At 43.0% G+C, this 19,010-nt stretch overlaps 1 protein-coding gene across 1 annotated transcript in view; it reads right to left on the bottom strand.

Moving 5' to 3' along the window:
• Positions 1–19,010, bottom strand: part of obscnb (obscurin, cytoskeletal calmodulin and titin-interacting RhoGEF b) — a 42,661-nt gene that overhangs the window by 20,393 nt on the left and 3,258 nt on the right. Inside the window, exons 3-40 of the mRNA XM_068748874.1 lie at positions 18,531–18,800; positions 18,100–18,360; positions 17,339–17,644; positions 17,000–17,266; positions 16,755–16,861; positions 16,412–16,580; positions 15,321–15,596; positions 14,954–15,235; positions 14,293–14,568; positions 13,729–14,004; positions 13,354–13,635; positions 12,875–13,150; positions 11,985–11,990; positions 11,015–11,290; positions 10,527–10,802; positions 10,168–10,440; positions 9,796–10,062; positions 9,445–9,714; positions 9,091–9,357; positions 8,730–8,996; positions 8,524–8,636; positions 8,266–8,419; positions 8,025–8,186; positions 7,808–7,912; positions 6,819–7,085; positions 6,061–6,330; positions 5,697–5,963; positions 5,304–5,570; positions 4,921–5,187; positions 4,557–4,826; positions 4,208–4,477; positions 3,811–4,077; positions 2,949–3,215; positions 2,540–2,806; positions 1,945–2,234; positions 995–998; positions 458–724; positions 99–365 (exon numbers count right to left, since the gene is read on the bottom strand). Coding sequence (XP_068604975.1) covers positions 99–365; positions 458–724; positions 995–998; positions 1,945–2,234; positions 2,540–2,806; positions 2,949–3,215; positions 3,811–4,077; positions 4,208–4,477; positions 4,557–4,826; positions 4,921–5,187; positions 5,304–5,570; positions 5,697–5,963; positions 6,061–6,330; positions 6,819–7,085; positions 7,808–7,912; positions 8,025–8,186; positions 8,266–8,419; positions 8,524–8,636; positions 8,730–8,996; positions 9,091–9,357; positions 9,445–9,714; positions 9,796–10,062; positions 10,168–10,440; positions 10,527–10,802; positions 11,015–11,290; positions 11,985–11,990; positions 12,875–13,150; positions 13,354–13,635; positions 13,729–14,004; positions 14,293–14,568; positions 14,954–15,235; positions 15,321–15,596; positions 16,412–16,580; positions 16,755–16,861; positions 17,000–17,266; positions 17,339–17,644; positions 18,100–18,360; positions 18,531–18,800 — 8,991 coding nt within the window. The remainder of the gene's footprint in view (positions 1–98; positions 366–457; positions 725–994; positions 999–1,944; positions 2,235–2,539; positions 2,807–2,948; positions 3,216–3,810; positions 4,078–4,207; positions 4,478–4,556; positions 4,827–4,920; positions 5,188–5,303; positions 5,571–5,696; positions 5,964–6,060; positions 6,331–6,818; positions 7,086–7,807; positions 7,913–8,024; positions 8,187–8,265; positions 8,420–8,523; positions 8,637–8,729; positions 8,997–9,090; positions 9,358–9,444; positions 9,715–9,795; positions 10,063–10,167; positions 10,441–10,526; positions 10,803–11,014; positions 11,291–11,984; positions 11,991–12,874; positions 13,151–13,353; positions 13,636–13,728; positions 14,005–14,292; positions 14,569–14,953; positions 15,236–15,320; positions 15,597–16,411; positions 16,581–16,754; positions 16,862–16,999; positions 17,267–17,338; positions 17,645–18,099; positions 18,361–18,530; positions 18,801–19,010) is intronic.

Below are 19,010 nucleotides of genomic sequence, written 5' to 3'. Positions count from 1 at the left end.
CGTTAGATATTATTTGCATTTACCATTTTCAGAAAATCCGTAAAATAATCGACAGCTCAAATATCTCTACAACAAACAAGAGGCTTTATCGAGCGTACCCTTCACAGCTAGTTGTGCAGTGCTTTGACTGCCACCATTGTCACATGTGTAACTCCCAGAATCCTCTGCATCAACATTATGGATTACTAATGTGGCCAAGAATCCAGTTTGTCCAATTTCATACTTGGCACAAGGACAAAGACTGAGTTCTCCTTTCCTCCACTCCAAAGGAATACCGGGTTTAGAAAGCTCACAGCGCAGCGCAACACTGTCGCCCTCGTCAGCCACGTGGTTTTCAAGCTCTTTCGTGAAAATAACCGGGGCAGCTGATGAAGGGAAAGAAATAACCAGATGTTTTTCCAGCACAATGTACGGAAGTACGGATTAAAAGTGTTGGCAGCCACTGTCGCCATCATACCATTTACTTTAAGAGAGGCCGAGGTTACGGTGTCGTCCGAGCAGCACGAGTAGCTTCCTGTGTCCTCGGGCCTCAAATGAAAGATTTGTAGCTCATAACAGAATCCTCTTTGTTTCAACTGGTACTTCTCCCTACAAGTCAAGACTTGAGTCTCCTTCTTCCAGTCCACAGGGAGTCCAGGTTTAGAAAGTTCACACATCAGAGTGGCACTACCTCCCTCCTCAGCCTCCTGGCTCTCGAGGTCTCGAATAACTGTCACTGGGAGAACTGGGGGATTGAATTGTACAGATGGAGTGTTGAGATTGTTTTTTCAAATGGGTGCTGTTGTACAAAAATATGTTAGTTTTTTTCAAATACAGGTCGGTCTAACATTTACTGCACAAATAAAAAGAAGAAAAAAAAAAAAAAAGAGTCCAGAGTCCTCTGGAGATAATAAATCTCCCTGATCCCACAAACAAATATCAAAATCAGCAGTGATTCCTTTAGTGAGCTTAGACGGCTTCATATTCTTCTGGATATATCCTTTTTGAAAAATACCATCCTGCAAACAACATCTTCATAGAAACCGCAAAAAATAATGTTGGTATTAAAGTCACGATATCAAACTCCAAATGTTTGATGAAGCCAGAGTGTGCAGTGCAGGTTTTCCGCATTGCACTTTGGACAAAGGAATTATCACAGACAGACAGAAAATTGATGACTAAAGCACAACCGGAAATCACGATTGGAAAAAACAGAAAGCAAGCTAATTCTACAGCTTTTTTTATACGCAGACATGCATATAGTGCAACACCGATCTGCACCAAGTGATCCACGGGAGCCAGTTAAAACGGGCCAGTCTGTCAAACAGGGAACGTCCGTTCCAATATGAAGACATCAACAATCCAGAAAACTGCAAATCTGGAATTCACGTGAGAAACAAGAAGCAGACTAATTACAAACTATTAAAAACTCCAGCTTTGTCGGCTCCGATTTGGTAATGACTTCAGACAACACAAGTATTTCAGTTTATGCTGGAGCACTTAATCAATTCGACCTGAATGTAAAAAAAAACACAAGTCCATTCCCAAATGATCTATAAACAGGAGCAAATGGACTTTTAAATAAAAAACCTGCCACACAAGGACGCTAACACCAGCATAGAGAAACCCCTTCACACAGAGGAAAAGCTCTCTTCTTGGAGCTTCCTCGTCACAGTACTACATACCTTAGACTTTCTTTCTGTAGTGTTAAAAACAAAAAACAAAAACTTCAATTTCCCGGATAAGGATTGTATCGTAAATATGCTGAACTATTCAAGCTGAGATATGATCTATTGTTGTACAGTGTCATTGAGATTTGTAGTTATGTAATCTGTGCCATAAATCCATAAAAACTCTACCATGCATGCACTTAAATATTGTATAAGTATTCTTCATGTCAAATGAACATTAACTTTAAAGTTACTCTGTGATTAGAACGATTTTTTCTTGTAAAACATGATAGACATTATAATGATAAATCCTCCTACCCTTAATTCTGAGGCTTGCTGTGGTCTTCTGGTCTCCACACACACAGCTGAAGTCTCCGCTGTCTTCTGGTGATGCTTCACTGATTAGGAGCTCATTCACAGAGGCCTCCTGTTTCATCTGGTACTTCTCTCCAGACCTGAGGACCTGGGATCCTTTCTTCCATTCAACGGGGACTCCAGGTTTAGAGAGCTCACACCGCAGAGTAACACCGGCTCCCTCCTCGGCCTCCTGGTTCTCCAGCTTGTGTTTGAAGGTCACTGGTTGAGCTGAGTATGCATTAATTGGCGATCAAGAATGAAAACTGGCTTGTCTGATAGAATGGACAACTACAGCTTATGGACAAACACACATGCCCAGCAGTGGTTAATGCTACTGGAAATACATTAAAACCATCAGAGACAAAACAGCAGCAAAACAATAAAGAAAGGTTACAGTCAAAAAAATTTAAAACATAAAAAATAAAACAACATTCTCCTATAGCAAGAATATATTTTTCAACAAATACATTATTTTTTTCCTTACTTACAAATTGCAATGCGCAGCAAGACTTTTAAATTACAATTCCTCCTACCCTTAATTTTGAGGCTAGCTGTGGTCTTCTGGTCTCCACACACACAGCTGAAGTCTCCGCTGTCTTCTGGTGATGCTTGACTGATCAGGAGCTCATTCACAGAGGCCTCCTGTTTCATCTGGTACTTCTCTCCAGACCTCAGGATCCGTTTCCCCTTCTGCCACTCCACTGGCACGTCAGCTTCAGACAGCTCGCAGCGCAGAGTGACACTGGCTCCCTCCTCAGCCTCCATGCTCTTCAGCTGCTCCACGAAGGTCGGTAACAATGCTGCACAAGCACGGTTTCATGACTTGTCAAAATCAGGTGAAATAACTCATCATTAAAAAAGTCATCATTACAGCAGCAGACGCAGCTCTCCTTAGGGAAAAGCAACTTAAGCACTGAAGATGTTGCTGAAACGTGTCCATACCGTTGACTTTTAGAGTTGCAGATGTCTTCCGGTCCCCACACACACAAGAATACTCTCCACTATCTTCAGGCTTCAGATTCTTAATCTGAAGTTCACAAGAGGTCTCCCTCTGTTTCATTACATACTTCGCTCCAGCTTTGAGGGTTTCCGAGCCTTTCTTCCACTGAACATCAGCTGAAGGTTTTGATAACTTGCAGCAGAGTGTCACAGTCTCCCCTTTGTTTTTCTCCTGGTTCTTGAGATTTTCATTAAAAATGGCAGGCATAGCTAAAAAAAAGAAAAGGAAAAAAACATTAACAATGTCTTGATGATATAGAACAGGCTGTGGTATTTTGTTGGGCGACGATGGAGAATATTCAGAGTGAAAGAATAGTGGAAAAAATATATGCGACTGACTATGCAAATGACCTTCAGGCAGATCAGCAGGACTAAACTCACCCACAGAGATCGTGTGGCAATGATCTTTTCTGAATGCTATATATGTGACATTCTACCGGCTGGAGAATTATGACAGGATTTTCGCACGAAAGAATCCGAAAGCAGAAGAGAAATCTCAGCAGCAAACAATGTGAGGAGCTAGGCTGAAGCTGGAGTGCAGAAAAATCTATGTGGAATGCGAGCATGCAGGTTGAGCAGAGGGTGACACGTGCAATCAGGGAACTAGAGTTAAAAAAAAAAACATGGTTTTTGGAAAAAGAATAAAATCTGAGGGCGAAAAACAACTTCTGCTCTAAAATAAAAAAATGTTTTACCCGGTACCTTAAATTACTCAAAGAGAATTACGAAAGCGAAGCGGCTGTGCCACACAAATACTTACCCAACATTGTGGAAATGCAGGTACAGTACATGCATGCATTCTTACCATTGACTGTCACCTTTGCCATGCTCTTGGCTGTGCCCACATCGCAGGTGTAGATGTCAGTGTCTTTCTCCTCCAGGTGTTTGACGGTTAGAGCCAAGAGCCTTTCCTTCTGGGACATTTCATATCGCCCTCCAGCCCTGAGTTCTGTGTGACCTTTCAGCCAGATTACGGTGGACGGCGTTTGCGAGGTCTCGCATCGCAGGGTCACGGAGCATTCCTCTTCTGCCTGACAGTCCTCCAGGGCTTTAGTGAATTTATGGATTGGTTCTGTGAAGAGGAAAGACGCTTGTCGTAATTTAGACAACGTTTTGCATTGTTAGATTAACGTTACCTATAGTTCCAGAAAATAATAATAATAGTAAGTTTCATGTGTAAGAGCAGTAATCTTCAGTCTCACCTTTGATTTCAAGCTTGGCTTTAGTGGTTGCACCTTCAACAACTTCACAGCTGTACTCCCCAGAGTCTTGAGCAGTGGCATTACGGATGGTCAACGTCCTGATCTTATTCTCTTGACTGATGTCATACTTTAGGCTCTTTCTGATGGCTTTTCCTTCCTTGGTCCAGTTAACAGTGGAACTAGCCTGTGTCACCTCACAGGTAAATATGGCATCTTCCCCTTGGAAAGCGCTGACATTCTGCAGTCCAGTCAACACAGATGAAGCTTTGCCTGCATGTACAGATATATTCTCATAACTTTATACGTTTGCTACTTGTCAGGTCTTCTTAAACGTTTAATTTCAGCTTACCTTCGACTGCTAATGTTGTTTTTGAGCTGAGGTCTTTTATGGTGAAGACCACCTCTCCGGCATCGGCAGGAGCGACATCCTTAATGTTCAGTATATGCTTGCGTCCTTTAATGGCCACTTTGAAGCGGCCTCCATTTGTAATCGTCCGGCCATTAAGAGTCCAGGAACACTCGTCTGTGCTCTCGCGTGATAATATGCACTCAAAGCTACACGCTTCCCCCTCATTCACCTCAGCGGACTTCAGCCATTTAGTGATTCCTATGCCAATCTCTGTAGGATAGAGCACGTCAGTCAGCAATGATGCACAACGACAACATGTGCATGAGGTCTGACAGTAAAAGTATGCATATAAAGTAGCACCCACCTCTTACAGTGACCTTTCCTTTGGAAATCTCAGTTCCAAGATCGCAGCTGTACTCGCCAGCATCTTCTTTGATAACATCCTTGATGATCAGTCCCAAAGATGTGCCTGTGTGAAGGAGCTCGTACTTTGGGCCTGCCTTCAATACTTTGCCTTCTTTTCTCCACGTGGGAGAAACCCTGGGCTTAGATGCCTCGCATGTCAGAGTGATCATGCCTTTTTCCTCTCCAATGATGTCATCCAGAGACTTGAGGAATACGGCACGCTTCTCTGAAGGGGAAGCGATAACACCACCAGTAAGCTGCGACTTCCTGATCTGGGCTATAGTCCTGCAGAAATTAATTTTCTTGTGTTCTTGGCACATCGAGCACAGGATGATCTCTTACCTTTAACCCCGAGTTTCACAGACTCTTTCACCTTGCGGACTTGAAAGGCGATGGTCCCTCCATCCTGAGGTGCCAAGTTCTTCAGTGTGAGCTTGTGAACCTTGCCTTCATGAGTGATGCTGTTAACCTCATTAGTGAAGAGCACCTTGTCGTTCAGAAGCCACTGTGCCTCTTCATCTGCATAGTTAATCTCAGTGGTAAAAACGGCATCGCTATCTTCATCAACCTCCATGTCAGCCAAGTGTTTGGTGATCTTGATTTCACGCTCTGGTCAAAAAGCAGAATCAAGATGCCTATTGACCACTTTATTGGAATTTGAATCAAATTATTATTATTATTATTTTTTTTACAATTAATGAGTTTGGTGTTCTATTTAAAAGTCCTATACATTACCTTCAACGAAAAGTGTGCCTGTGGTTTTAGCAGGTCCGGACTGACAGCAGTACTCTCCACTGTCTTCCTCAGTCAAACTATGAATAGTTAGTTGAGCCCTCGTCGCATCTTTCTTCATGTTATACTTCTCAGAGGGGGCCAGGAGTACCTGACCTTTGAGCCACTTTACCTCTTTGGGTGAGGCAGAGAATTTGCAGGTGAGCATGGCTGAGCTTCTCTCCTTCGCCTTCACGTTTTTGATGGGATCTGCAATCTCAAGCGGACGCTCTAAATGTGAGGAAACGGTATGCGGTTACTGACAACAGTACCAAAGTACACAAAATACTGTGGCCAAATGCTTGGGCAAGTGTGACTTGACATTTACCTTTGATTGTGAGCTGGGCTGAAGATTTGCTCTTCCCGGCTGTGAACTGAACGGGCCCCGTCATTGATGCCTTGGTCTTTTTGAATGTGAGACGGTGCAACGTGCCCTCTTTCTCCATTTCAACATCAGCGCTTTCCTGTACAGCCGCTCCATTTAGAGTCCATGTAGGAGGCTTCACCAGCTCCATGCTGATTTCAACTTCAAAAACCGCTGCAAAGGGCTCTGTGACTTCCACTGAACTGAGCTCCCGTACAATAATGATGGACTGCTCTGAAAGAGTCAGGAAAAGATGGATTTTACTCAATCAATTGTAACATACTGTTTCATAAAGTTAATTTGAAACAATGATTTAAAAGCCTTAAGACCAAAATGAAATTGCAAATTCAAATACTGTACCTTACATTTCTGCAAAGTGGTGCACCAAACTTTACTATCACAATGTACTAATTTGAGCCTGCTTTTTATTAATAAACTGATAGCCTTGAAGAAAACACAACAATTATTCACATAAATACTCTGTTGGCAGACATGTTCTATATTTATCAAAATGACTATTTAAACTAATTCCATTAAAATAATATGACCAATTATTGCAATAATTAGTCATTACTCACAGAGACAGACAAGAAGTCTGATGGCTAGGTTTGTGCAAATGTCTTGAAGTACATGCATTTACATTTACATATTCACAATCGCCATGTAACTGATGCACCTGAAGCCACATGCAACCAGTCGTTGTGAGCTTCCATTGCGTTTACCTTCCACCAGAAGATTACAGGCTGTCTTGTCATCGATGGCATCACAGGTGTACGTGTCTTCGTCACCCTCATCCACATCGTTGATGGTGAGTTTTCGGTAGATATCTTCACTCTTGATCTCGTATTTCTTGCCGGGTTGGATCTCCATCTTGTCCTTGAACCACTTGACCTTTGCACTGGCACGTGACACTTGGCATTCAAGATGGCCGCGATGCTTATACATCGCTATCTTATCCCTCAGTCTCTTCACAAACTTGACAGGCAGCTCTACAGCAGCAATAACATTAAATCAATGAAAACTATCACACGCATCTCAGAGGAAGTCAAAAGGCTATTAGTGCCAAGCCCCCTTGCCTATTTCTAAGCACTAAAGCAAGAGAAACTTTCCGAAATGAATTATGTTAGAGCCAAAGCAGATTAAGCTGTTTGACATGGAACATTAATTCTTCTGACGTTTCGGCAAGCCCAACTTTTTTTTTTTTTGCAAAGCAGAGAACAAACATTTTGTGATGACACATGCCAAACACTGTTGTTCACTATTATTTGTTTGTAAAGAGTGACACATTTACTAAATGTATAAAATATGTGACTTTTGTAAACATGCACATTTAAGCCTGCATAACTTTGACTGCTTCAAGACTTCATATTCATATACTATATAGATTTCCAATCAAAAAACTTCCCTAAATTGTCCGTAATGAATGGACAAATTAAACCTCCTCTATAAACCATCATACAGACTTACATTCAATTAAGAGATAAAGCTATGAATAATCAGAAAGCGGTTAATATAATTTCCTTTGCCATCAGTCCCCAAAGTAAATGTAAATTGCAACTGGATTTTCTATATCACAGTTGCTCTGAAATTTGTGCAAACATCTAACAGCTATTCTCTACAGAAAATAATCAATTTGCAACCACTGGAGCTATTCAATGCAGCGTGCTTTAATGTTATGTAATGAACGGCTGACGTTGCCCACGTACTTTACCTTTCACTTTCAGCTTGGCAGTTGAAGAGGCCTTTTCAGCTGTGAATTTGATTTCACCAATATCTCCTGGGGTGACAGACCTGAACAGCAGCACATACGTCCTGCCTGGAATTAGACGACGACAGGTCGAAGCAGGATAATGAATTATTGGGTAGATCCTACAACATTGCATCTGTTCTCAGGTGCATGAATCGCTTTGACAGTACTATTTTCTTACCATCTTGTCTCATCCTGATGTTGTCACTCGCTTTGAGTTTGACGCTTCCTTTGAACCACTGGCAGTCCACTTCATCATGTGAGATTTCACATACAAATGTAGCACTCTCCTTGTCCATCACCTCCACATCCTCAAGCTTCTTAACAAACTTAATAGCTCTAGCTGCATGGAAAATATGTGTTAAGGTATTTCTATACACCAGAAACTGTTGGACTGCACCCTTTATAGCATTTATAATTACCATGAACAGCAAGTTTGGCGGCGGTGTTATCATCAGTAGTGCGGCAGATGTAAGCGCCTGCATCTTCAGGGGAGCATTTATTAATTACCAAGGAGCGCTTTCGGCCCGAGGAATGGATGCCGCAGCTTTTCCCTGATTTCAGTTCCACAGCATCCTGTGGATAAACACAGTTTTCCAAATGTAAAACACAAATTTCACAAATTTTATTATTTCACTGCATAGACAGAACATAAAATAAGAGCAATAATAATTCCTCACCTTGAACCATTTAACCTCTGCATTTGTTCTGGACACTTCACATTCAAAAGTGGCTTTTTCCTTCTCACATACACCGACATCCATCATGGGCTTGGAGATCATAGCAGGAGGCTCTGCACAAACGAGACGTCAACAAAAAATGATGACAAAAATGGGCGCCTCACAATGATAGACGTTTGACATAAACCAACAGAGGAAGCGCTCACCCGTCACAATCAGTCTGGCAGAAACATGTACTCCATCTGCTTGGAAGGCAACGGTTCCGGCATCCTCCATTTTGACATTGGACAACGTTAAGGCGTGTTTCCTTCCCAGGGCCGTGATACAGCAGTTCATCCCTGACCTTAACTTGGACCCATCCCTGGTCCAGGAGCCTTCAACATCTGCCTGGCTGAGCTCTACCTCAAATGCTACCGTCTCCGTCTCGTGTGCCTTGGTCTCCATTAGGCCTGTTATTACCTTGATCTTCTTCACTAAAGAGGTGAAGAGAAAATGTTATACACCCAAGGTTAAGTTATAGCCTTAAATATTGTATGTTCTATGTATTGCAAAAACAAAGTGTCTTACTATCCACAGCGAGTTTGGCCTGGGTTCTGTCATCCAGAGTTTCACAGCAGTAGATACCCCGGTCAGCCTGAGTCACGCTCTTGAAGACCAGCGCCTGCTTAGCTCCATCCACCCGGATCTCAGCGTTTCCTGCAGACTGCAGGACTACGCTGTTCTTCATCCACCTAACTTCATCCGACGGCTTGCTGAGCTCCACCTCCAGCTTCACCTCACTCTGCTCCTCCACTGTGAGGTTGTCTAGCTTTTTCTTAAATATCACAGGCTCACCTAATTGGAAGAAATGCTAATGAGATCGAGGAAACAACACGGCATTACATTTAGCGACTATTTGGGTGGAAATGGCACGCCTCTTACGTTGCACTTGCAGTGTAGCTTTACAGGTTTTGCCTTCCGCATCAACGCTAATCTCTCCAGCATCCTTTTGGTTGACAGCGGCGATGGCGAGCGAGTGGCTGCTTCCACCGTGCTGAATCTGATACTTGGGTCCAGTAGTGATGGCTGTGCCGTTATGGAACCATCCAACACTGGCGTCTGAGGGGGTGACGGCGCACCTGAAAACAGCTTCCTTTCCCTCCGTTGCAGCCACATTGTTCAGTTTGGTGGTCAGTCTCACCAGTCTGGGAGCTAAAGTGAATTTGTGACATTAAATGAGGACAGAAAGAAACAAAATGTGACATTTCTTTGTTTACTTGAATGATTACTTGCCTTTTGAGGAGACTTTAGCAGATGTCTTTTGGTTTCTACATTCACAGCTGTACTGTCCTTCATCTTCCCTGGTCATGCCAGTCACAGTGAGAATCCTCTGAGGACCATCGGCCCTAATACAGTGCCTACCCCCGGGTGTAATCTCACGGCCGTCGAGCTGCCACATAACATCCCCCTTGGCTTGATTTAGTTCACATACCAGGCTAAGCGTTCCTCCCAACTCCGCAGTAACAGGTTTCAAAGGGACGACAAACTTCAAATCTGAATCTGAAATAAAAAAGAAAATAAAACACATGGTTGATGGGTATAAAAAAATTGTTTGCAGATATCAACTGCAGTTTTATCAGGAATTTGAAGAATCCCACGACTTGCCTTTAACTTGAACTTGAAACTCTAGTTTGTCATCAGCAGTTTGACACGAGTATGTTCCGCTGTCTTTAGATTCGGTCGACTTTATTATGAGAGTACGAGACCGGCCTTCTTGTTTCATTTCATACTTGCTGCCCTCTTTAAGCTGCACGCCACCTCGAAACCATCTCACACTACCGCTCTCCGCCGTCAGCTCAGTGGTCCAAACAACATCTTCGCTTGCTTGAACAGCACACGCATCGCTGACAGGCTTCTTCTGGAACTTCACGGGCGCATCTAAAGAGGAGTGACAGCTCTTTTGCTTCGAACAGAAAATCGATCAATCTTGTGGCTAAACGTATTTCTGAATGCATAGAATGTACCTGCATGCTGCAGCCTGAATACCAGCTTCTCTGCTCCAGCTTCACATGCGTATTCTCCAGCATCCTTTTTCTCCATTTCTTCAATCACCAGCTCACGCTTCTTGCCCTTTGACTCGACGCGGACTGCTTTGCTGGAAGTCAGAAGCTTGCCATCTTTGTACCATTTCACTTCTGCCTTTGAATCGGAAACCTCACAGCTCAGGGTGGCTTTCTGTGAGAGAACGGCTTTCACCTCTTTCTGGACAGACTCCTTGTTTGAAAAGCCAGCTGAGGCTTCTGTAAAGAAAACAAAATATTAAATGTAAAGAAATTAGCCACAATGCAAAGACGCTGCTAGAAAGTTCAGTCTGTAATAAATAGGCCTAATTGAATATAAAAAATGTGAGACCAGTCTAGAAAAGAACAGTGCTACAAAACAAATATGCACATTTACATTGCATTGCATTTGCATACTTTCTGAAGCGTTAACAGCATCTTATTCCTCCTACCTTCTACCTGTATCTTGAAAACCAGTTTCTCACTTCCAGCCTCACAGACGTATTCTCCAGCATCCTTCTTCTCCACGCTGCTGATCATTAGCTGCCGACTCCTACCCTTTGACTCTGCATGGATTGTCCTACTGGAAGTCAGCAGCTTGCCATCTTTGTACCATTTCACGTCAGCTTTGGAATCCGAAACGTCACAACTCAAGATGGCTTTCTGCGAAAGCATAGCTTTCAACTCTTTCTGGACAGACTCCCGGTTAGAGAAGCCAGTTGGGGCTTCTGCAGCGCAAAGAAAACATTTGATGTAAACAAATTACAAATACTGTTCAGCATGAAATTCATAACGACTGCCCCCCCAAAAAAACTCAGCCTGTCATGAACCGATTTAAAAACTGCACAAAAAAGTTTTTTCTTTAATCTCATTTACATACTTTAAGAAGTATAAGCAGCATTTTGTTCCTACCTGTCACCTGGATCTTAAAAGTCAGCTTCTCAGCCCCAGCTTCACATGCGTATTCTCCAGCATCCTTTTTCTCCATTTCTTCAAACACCAGCTCACGCTTCTTGCCCTTTGACTCGACGCGGACTGCTTTGCTGGAAGTCAGAAGCTTGCCATCTTTGTACCATTTCACTTCTGCCTTTGAATCGGAAACCTCACAGCTCAGGGTGGCTTTCTGTGAGAGAACGGCTTTCACCTCTTTCTGGACAGACTCCATGTTTGAAAAGCCAGCTGAGGCTTCTGTAAAGAAAACAAAATATTAAATGTAAAGAAATTAGCCACAATGCAAAGACGCTGCTAGAAAGTTCAGTCTGTAATAAATAGGCCTAATTGAATATAAAAAATGTGAGACCAGTCTAGAAAAGAACAGTGCCACAAAACAAATATGCACATTTACATTGCATTGCATTTGCATACTTTCTGAAGCGTTAACAGCATCTTATTCCTCCTACCTTCTACCTGTATCTTGAAAACCAGTTTCTCACTTCCAGCCTCACAGACGTATTCTCCAGCATCCTTCTTCTCTACGCTGCTGATCATTAGCTGCCGACTCCTACCCTTTGACTCTGCATGGATTGTCCTACTGGAAGTCAGCAGCTTGCCATCTTTGTACCATTTCACGTCAGTTTTGGAATCCGAAACGTCACAACTCAAGATGGCTTTCTGCAAAAGCATAGCTTTCAACTCTTTCTGGACAGACTCCCGGTTAGAGAAGCAAGTTGGGGCTTCTGCAGCGCAAAGAAAACATTTGATGTAAACAAATTACAAATACTGTTCAGCATGAAATTCATAACGACTGCCCCCCCAAAAAAACTCAGCCTGTCATGAACCGATTTAAAAACTGCACAAAAAAGTTTTTTCTTTAATCTCATTTACATACTTTAAGAAGTATAAGCAGCATTTTGTTCCTACCTGTCACCTGGATCTTAAAAGTCAGCTTCTCTGCTCCAGCTTCACATGCGTATTCTCCAGCATCCTTTTTCTCCATTTCTTCAATCACCAGCTCACGCTTCTTGCCCTTTGACTCGACGCGGACTGCTTTGCTGGAAGTCAGAAGCTTGCCATCTTTGTACCATTTCACTTCTGCCTTTGAATCGGAAACCTCACAGCTCAGGGTGGCTTTCTGTGAGAGAATGGCTTTCACCTCTTTCTGGACAGACTCCTTGTTTGAAAAGCCAGCTGAGGCTTCTGTAAAGAAAACAAAATAATGTAAAGAAATTAGCCACAATGCAAAGGCGCTGCTAGAAAGTTCAGTCTGTAATAAATAGGCCTAATTGAAAAGAACAGTGCTACAAAACAAATATGCACATTTACATTGCATTTGCATACTTTCTGAAGCGTTAACAGCATCTTATTCCTCCTACCTTCTACCTGTATCTTGAAAACCAGTTTCTCACTTCCAGCCTCACAGACGTATTCACCAGCATCCTTCTTCTCCACGCTGCCGATCATTAGCTGCCGACTCCTACCCTTTGACTCCGCATGGATTGTCCTACTGGAAGTCAGCAGCTTGCCATCTTTGTACCATTTCACGTCAGTTTTGGAATCCGAAACGTCACAACTCAAGATGGCTTTCTGCGAAAGCATAGCTTTCACCTCTTTCTGGACAGACTCCCGGTTAGAGAAGCCAGTTGGGGCTTCTGCAGCGCAAAGAAAACATTTGATGTAAACAAATTACAAATACTATTCAGCTTGAAATTCATAGTGACTGCCCCAAAAGAAAAACTCAGCCTACTCAAAGGCAAACCCAATATAAAAGAAACCCAGCTCACAGTACTAAAAAAGTTTTTTCTTTAATCTCATTTACATACTTTAAGAAGTATAAGCAGCATTTTGTTCCTACCTGTCACCTGGATCTTAAAAGTCAGCTTCTCAGCCCCAGCTTCACAGATGTACTCTCCAGCATCCTTCTTCTCCACGCTTGCAATCACCAGCTGCCGACTCTTGCCTTTCGACTCTGTACGAATTGTTTTGCTGGTCGTGAGCAGTTTAGCCTCCTTGTACCATTTCACCTCGGTCTTGGTATCAGCTACCTCACAGCTCAGAGAAGCCATCTGGGAGAGAGTGGCTTTCACCTCCTTCTGAACAGACTCCTTGTTAGCGAATGCAGACTGGACTTGTGTGTCTGAGGGGGGGTAGGGGGTGGGGGGGCGTGAATGTGAGACCTGACCGCTGATATATTAACATAAATATCATCCAGATAGGTATTTGATCCTACCTGACACCGCAAGTTTGAAGATCATCTTCTCAGTTCCAATCTGACATGTGTACTCTCCGGCATCCTTCTTCTCCACTTTGTCTATTGCCAGCTGCCGACTCTTGCCCTTGGACTCTGTATGAATTGTCTTGCTGGAAGTGAGCAGCTTGCCATCCTTGTACCATTTCACCTCCGTCTTAGAATCGCAAACTTCACAGCTTAGTGTGGCTCTCTGAGAGAGAAAGGCTTTCACCTCCTTTTGAACTGACTCGCTGTTGAAGAAGCCTGACCGGGCATCTGATGGAGGAGACGTGACAAAGGCGATAGATCCGTAATCCTTCTTCCTCTTTCGACTTGTGCCGTCAGGGCGCAGCAAATTAACCTTAATCTCATCGATTGCATGTTTAATTCTGGCAAAGTGTTATGCCAGATACCATTCCTGCCGCAACCCTCTACATTTATCCGGTCATGGAACCGGCTCAAGGGAGACGCTACCCGTGCTAGCCACGAGGCTGTGTTCCGATAAGAGTCGTAATAATCAGTCAAAATGCAACATTATTATTTTGAAAATCCACAATTCCTTACCCGCCACATGCACCTTGAAAATCAGCTTCTCAATACCAGCCTCACAGACATACTCCCCAGCGTCCTTCGTCTCCACGCCGTCTATAACCAGCTCCCGACTCCTGGCCTTCGATTCCGCACGGATCGCCTTGCTGGGCGTCAGCAGCTTGCCATCCTTGTACCATTTGACTTCTGTCTTGGTATCAGAAACTTCACAGCTCAGGGTGGCTTTCTGTGAGAGAGTGGCTTTCACTTCCTTCTGGACAGACTCCTTGTTGACAAAAACCGACTGGGCCTCTGAGGCTAATAAGAAATACAGTGTTGTAAATAAAAAATGTGGAAGAACCTGACAATGATTCACGGAAATTGAATTCACACAGTCTTCTGGTAATCTATTCTAAAGAAACATGAAATCATATTTTCTTTCTACAGCTTAGCATTCTTTATGTAGGCATAGACAACAGGCTACAAACTTTGCTTTGGAATACAAGTGTATAATTATCATATAATCATCATCAGCCATGAGAAACAAGTCATTATCTGTTATTGGTAACTTATAAGCAGCAAAAAATAAAACAGAGTGCATATCTACCTAATAAAAACAGTGATAATCAAACAGTTTCTCACAGACAGAATCCATACAAATCATTTGAAATCTAAAATGTAAAATGAGTTTGGCTACCTGACACAAATATATTGAAGACCAGCTTTTCTCCTCCTGCTTCGCAGATATACTCTCCGGCGTCCTTCTTCTCCACCTTCTTGATCACCAGCTGGCGAGCATTGCCTTTTGCTTCCGAGTATACTGCCCAGCTGGATACCAGCAGCTTGCCTCCTTTATACCATTTCACCTCTGTCTTGCTGTCTGAAACATCACAGCTGAGAGTGGCCGTCTGGGACACGGCAGCTTTCACGTCCTTCTGCACCAACTCTTTTTTGGAAAAGGCAGATATGGTTGGAGTTTCTGAGAAAGACACATGGTAAAGTAATTTTCTCTGTGGTGTGCAGTGAAATGATGAAGAAATGACCAATGCCTCATATACTCTTACCCTTTATTTTGACCTGGAATGTGACTTTATCTGTAGCCGTCTCGCAGGAGTAATGACCTTCATCACTTTTCTTGGCGTTTCTGATAAGAATCTTCCTTTGAGTGCCTTTAGAGATGAAGGTCGTTCTTTGGTCCTCGGTGATCTCCGTTTGATCTTTTCTCCAAACGACAGATGCGCCGGCGGGAGATACCTCACAGCATAGCTCAAGATCTCCTTTTAGGCTTGATGACAATCCTGTAGGATCTTTGGGTTTGTTCACAAACTTGGCAGGTTCACCTTGAAGAAATTAAAATGAGTAACTTTTTAAACAGGCAGTATTTATCCATTCATAAATTTGTCTCCTCTTTATCCACAAAGGATTTATTTGCAATACAAATTCCAGGGAATCCTGCTCAATTTGTCAATTCATTTTCAATAATAATAGTCTGGGTAGTGGTAGCATTGAATACATGATGACAGTACCTATGCTACCTAAGATACCGGCGTCAAAGTGTCAGAACGGGTCACGTTTTAGTGCCATGGTACAGAGATACAATCTGCGTTATGTGAGGTCAAGGCAGTATTTGCTGGACATGTTGTGCTCAGTTCCTTTAACAAGATCATCTTTTCTCCAAAAGTTCAAGTTAATCCAGGAACATATATTTTACCCTCTGCGCAAAAAAAAAAGTTCAGTTCCTCAAAAGTGCAGTAAAAATATTATATATGAATATTATTTTTCACTTTCATGTCATTAAATCTTTTGAGCCTTACTATTAAATTTAAATGTATTTCCTTAATTGTTTTAAAACCTTTATGTAATAATTTTTGAATATTAAGCAACATGTCCCTTAAACGTAACTCTTGTCTTACATGTCCCTTAAATGTTGTAGAAAGTGTGTGGAACTGCTGTAAACCAAATTTCCCTCCAAGGGACAAAACAATAAAAGTGAAGTGAAGTGAATGTTTTAAAAGCTACAAAAAAAAATTAAACATACACGGCACAAACTGGATAGATTCAAGGGAGATTATTACACCCTTTGATACGTCGATAATTGACAACAATACAGATTTTGATGCTTTTCTTTTTAGTAGTGCAATTTGATTGTATTTACCTCTAAGAGTGAGTTGCAGGGACATTCGGTCATCAGCTGAAACACACTCGTAGAAGCCCACGTCTTCTTCTGTCACGTTGTGTATCATCAGGATCCTCTTGCGATCAATGGCAATATATTTACACTTCTTTCCAATTTTCACCTCCTGCCCATTCCTCATCCAAACCACCTGTAGAAACAGACAGATTTGTTTTCACTGACATTGCTCCCTCTATTCATTTACTGCCCCAAGCATGGCTGCAGCCAAACCTTCTTACGGTATGTTGTGAAAGTATCATTTGTATTTTTAAAACTAAATAATCACTTCTTTTTTTTTTTATTGTGAAAGATAAAATGGCCAAACCTTTGCATTGTAATCTGACACCTCAGCAATGAGCTGAGCTGTGGCTTGAGCGCTGCACGTCACCATGTCCACCATCTGTGACCTGTTGGTGAACCTCACAGGAGGCGCTAAAAATACAGTGGTCATGCAAGAAGGCATTATTATGTTGCTTCTCAGAAGAACTGCAGAATATACTAATGATAGAACAAGACCAAGAAATAAAACTACAAATTGTTAACTTGACTTAACATTCTTTGAGTTCATACCCTTCACAGACAGGATGCAACTGCTTTGAGAGCCTCCACCCACGAACTTGATTTCAGTGCCGTTCATCTCTGCGGTCATGTGACGGATGAGCAGAGTGTGAGTGCTCTTGGACCTGGTGATGAGGTAGTCCGCCCCACTGCGCAGCATACGGCCATTTAGAGACCAGAAGCCCGAACAGACCGCAGAAAGCTCCACGGAAATAGAGAAGTCCTCGCCGACGACTGCCGTGCTGTTCACCAGGCCTTTCCTAATTTCAGCACTGGGTTCTATAGAGACAGAGAATAATCAAGTCTAAAATAGCAGGTGAACGGCAAACATCAGAGAAACTGCAGTCTTACCAAGGTAGAAGCTTCCCGGCACATCCAGGTGGGGACTCTGGCCGAAGTCATTCATAGCAGAAATGCGGAATTGATAGCTGGCTTCTTCAGTGAAGTTGCAGATGGTGATTTCTGTCGACGCCACTGATTCTTGAGGATTACACCGCTGCCATGTCTGGGTACCGACCTTCCTCCTTTCCACGCTGTAGCCCTTAATGGGGACCGGGCGGTCACTATCGGGAGGAGACCACTGAATGGTGACGGATGAGTCAGTCTTGCTTCGCACCACGGCATCGACTGGGGGGTCAGGAGGATGCCTTCTGGCAGCTGGATCATAAAGAGAGGACAGCATTTTAATTCATACAGTTGTGTCCGAGTTTTGGTTTCATAGTTGGCGATCACTCTTCTTAGATGCAGTCATATTTTGTTCATTAGTGTCTTATCGAAGTGCTACCACAAAGTACAATACGTGACCAAATCAGACCTTTAAAAATAAAAGTCACCTTTGAGAACAAAGTAAAGCTCAATTTAAAAGAGAATGTGTTGAAACAGGGTACACCATAATGTTGGATGATAATCATCATTTATTTTGAGATGAAAACAAAGACTATCGCATCTAAAATGAAAATCAGAGTGCATGAGCTGCAGTGAGTTACTTAACCAATAGATCAACTTAAATCTAGCAAGTCAAGTTCATCGGCAAGCAGCCCGGTCCAAAATGCATCCCTGCAAGCCACCATAGAGATTAGGCATGCATTTACAAATACATAAATCTGCCTCACCAGTGACAGAGAATCGAGTTGAAGTCTTGCAGTCTCCCGCCACAAAGGCCACTTCTCCCGAGTCTTCCGCCTTGCAATCTCTAATGGAGAGCGTGTACTGTCTGAGCACGCAGGCAACGGAAATGCGCGAATCTTCCTTCAGCTTTTCGCCATTACGGGCCCAGTAGGCCTCTGGGCAGGGGTTATCAAGCTCCACACAGAAGATGACCGTGTCACTGACGGGAACCACCGTCCTGCGTGGAAGCTTCTTAGTAATGTTCCCTGGGATAGGAGGAAAAACAATTCAGCAGCATAATAGTCCCAAAATGCTAAAGCTCCGGTATGTGATGGATTCAGTCTGCATAATTTAGCAGCATTTCCAAAAAAAAAAAAAGGTGACAGAAATAACTCTTCACAATAGCATCACACGTGTGAAACCATAAAGACCCTACCAAGGACGGTGAGCTCTGCCACGGTGCGGCTGCCCTCTCTCATCTCACAGATGTACACGCCGTCGTCGTTGGTGGTGACATTGTGGATGGTGAGGCAACGCAGGGTGCCGTCCTGATCCATGTGATATTTGTTACTGTGCTGCAGCTGCGTTTCCTCCATGAACCAGCTTGAACGGGTGGCGACGAAAGGCACCTCGCACGTCAGCGTGGCCGACATCTTCTCCTGTACCTCCACGTCCTTCAGCTTCCTCTTGAATGGCACCTGCGGCTCTGGCGCAGTGAAAACAGAAAGTGATTTTAGACCTCATCGGTGGCGTCGCAAATCTTGGCTGATCCATTACAAATTGGAGAATAGAATTAATTCCGCTGTCAACATTCCACTTTCATTTCCCCTCCAAGATCGCGTAGTGTAAATAAAAATATAATATAAGAGCAGAGAGAGTTGCCGAGAGTTTGCCGTAACTTGAGTTGTTTTAGAGT

The sequence above is a fragment of the Brachionichthys hirsutus genome, chromosome 15 (genome assembly GCF_040956055.1).
Source record: "Brachionichthys hirsutus isolate HB-005 chromosome 15, CSIRO-AGI_Bhir_v1, whole genome shotgun sequence".
Taxonomy (NCBI): domain Eukaryota; kingdom Metazoa; phylum Chordata; class Actinopteri; order Lophiiformes; family Brachionichthyidae; genus Brachionichthys; species Brachionichthys hirsutus.
Note: the sequence above shows the minus strand (reverse complement) of the source record. Positions and strands in the feature narration are given on the sequence as shown.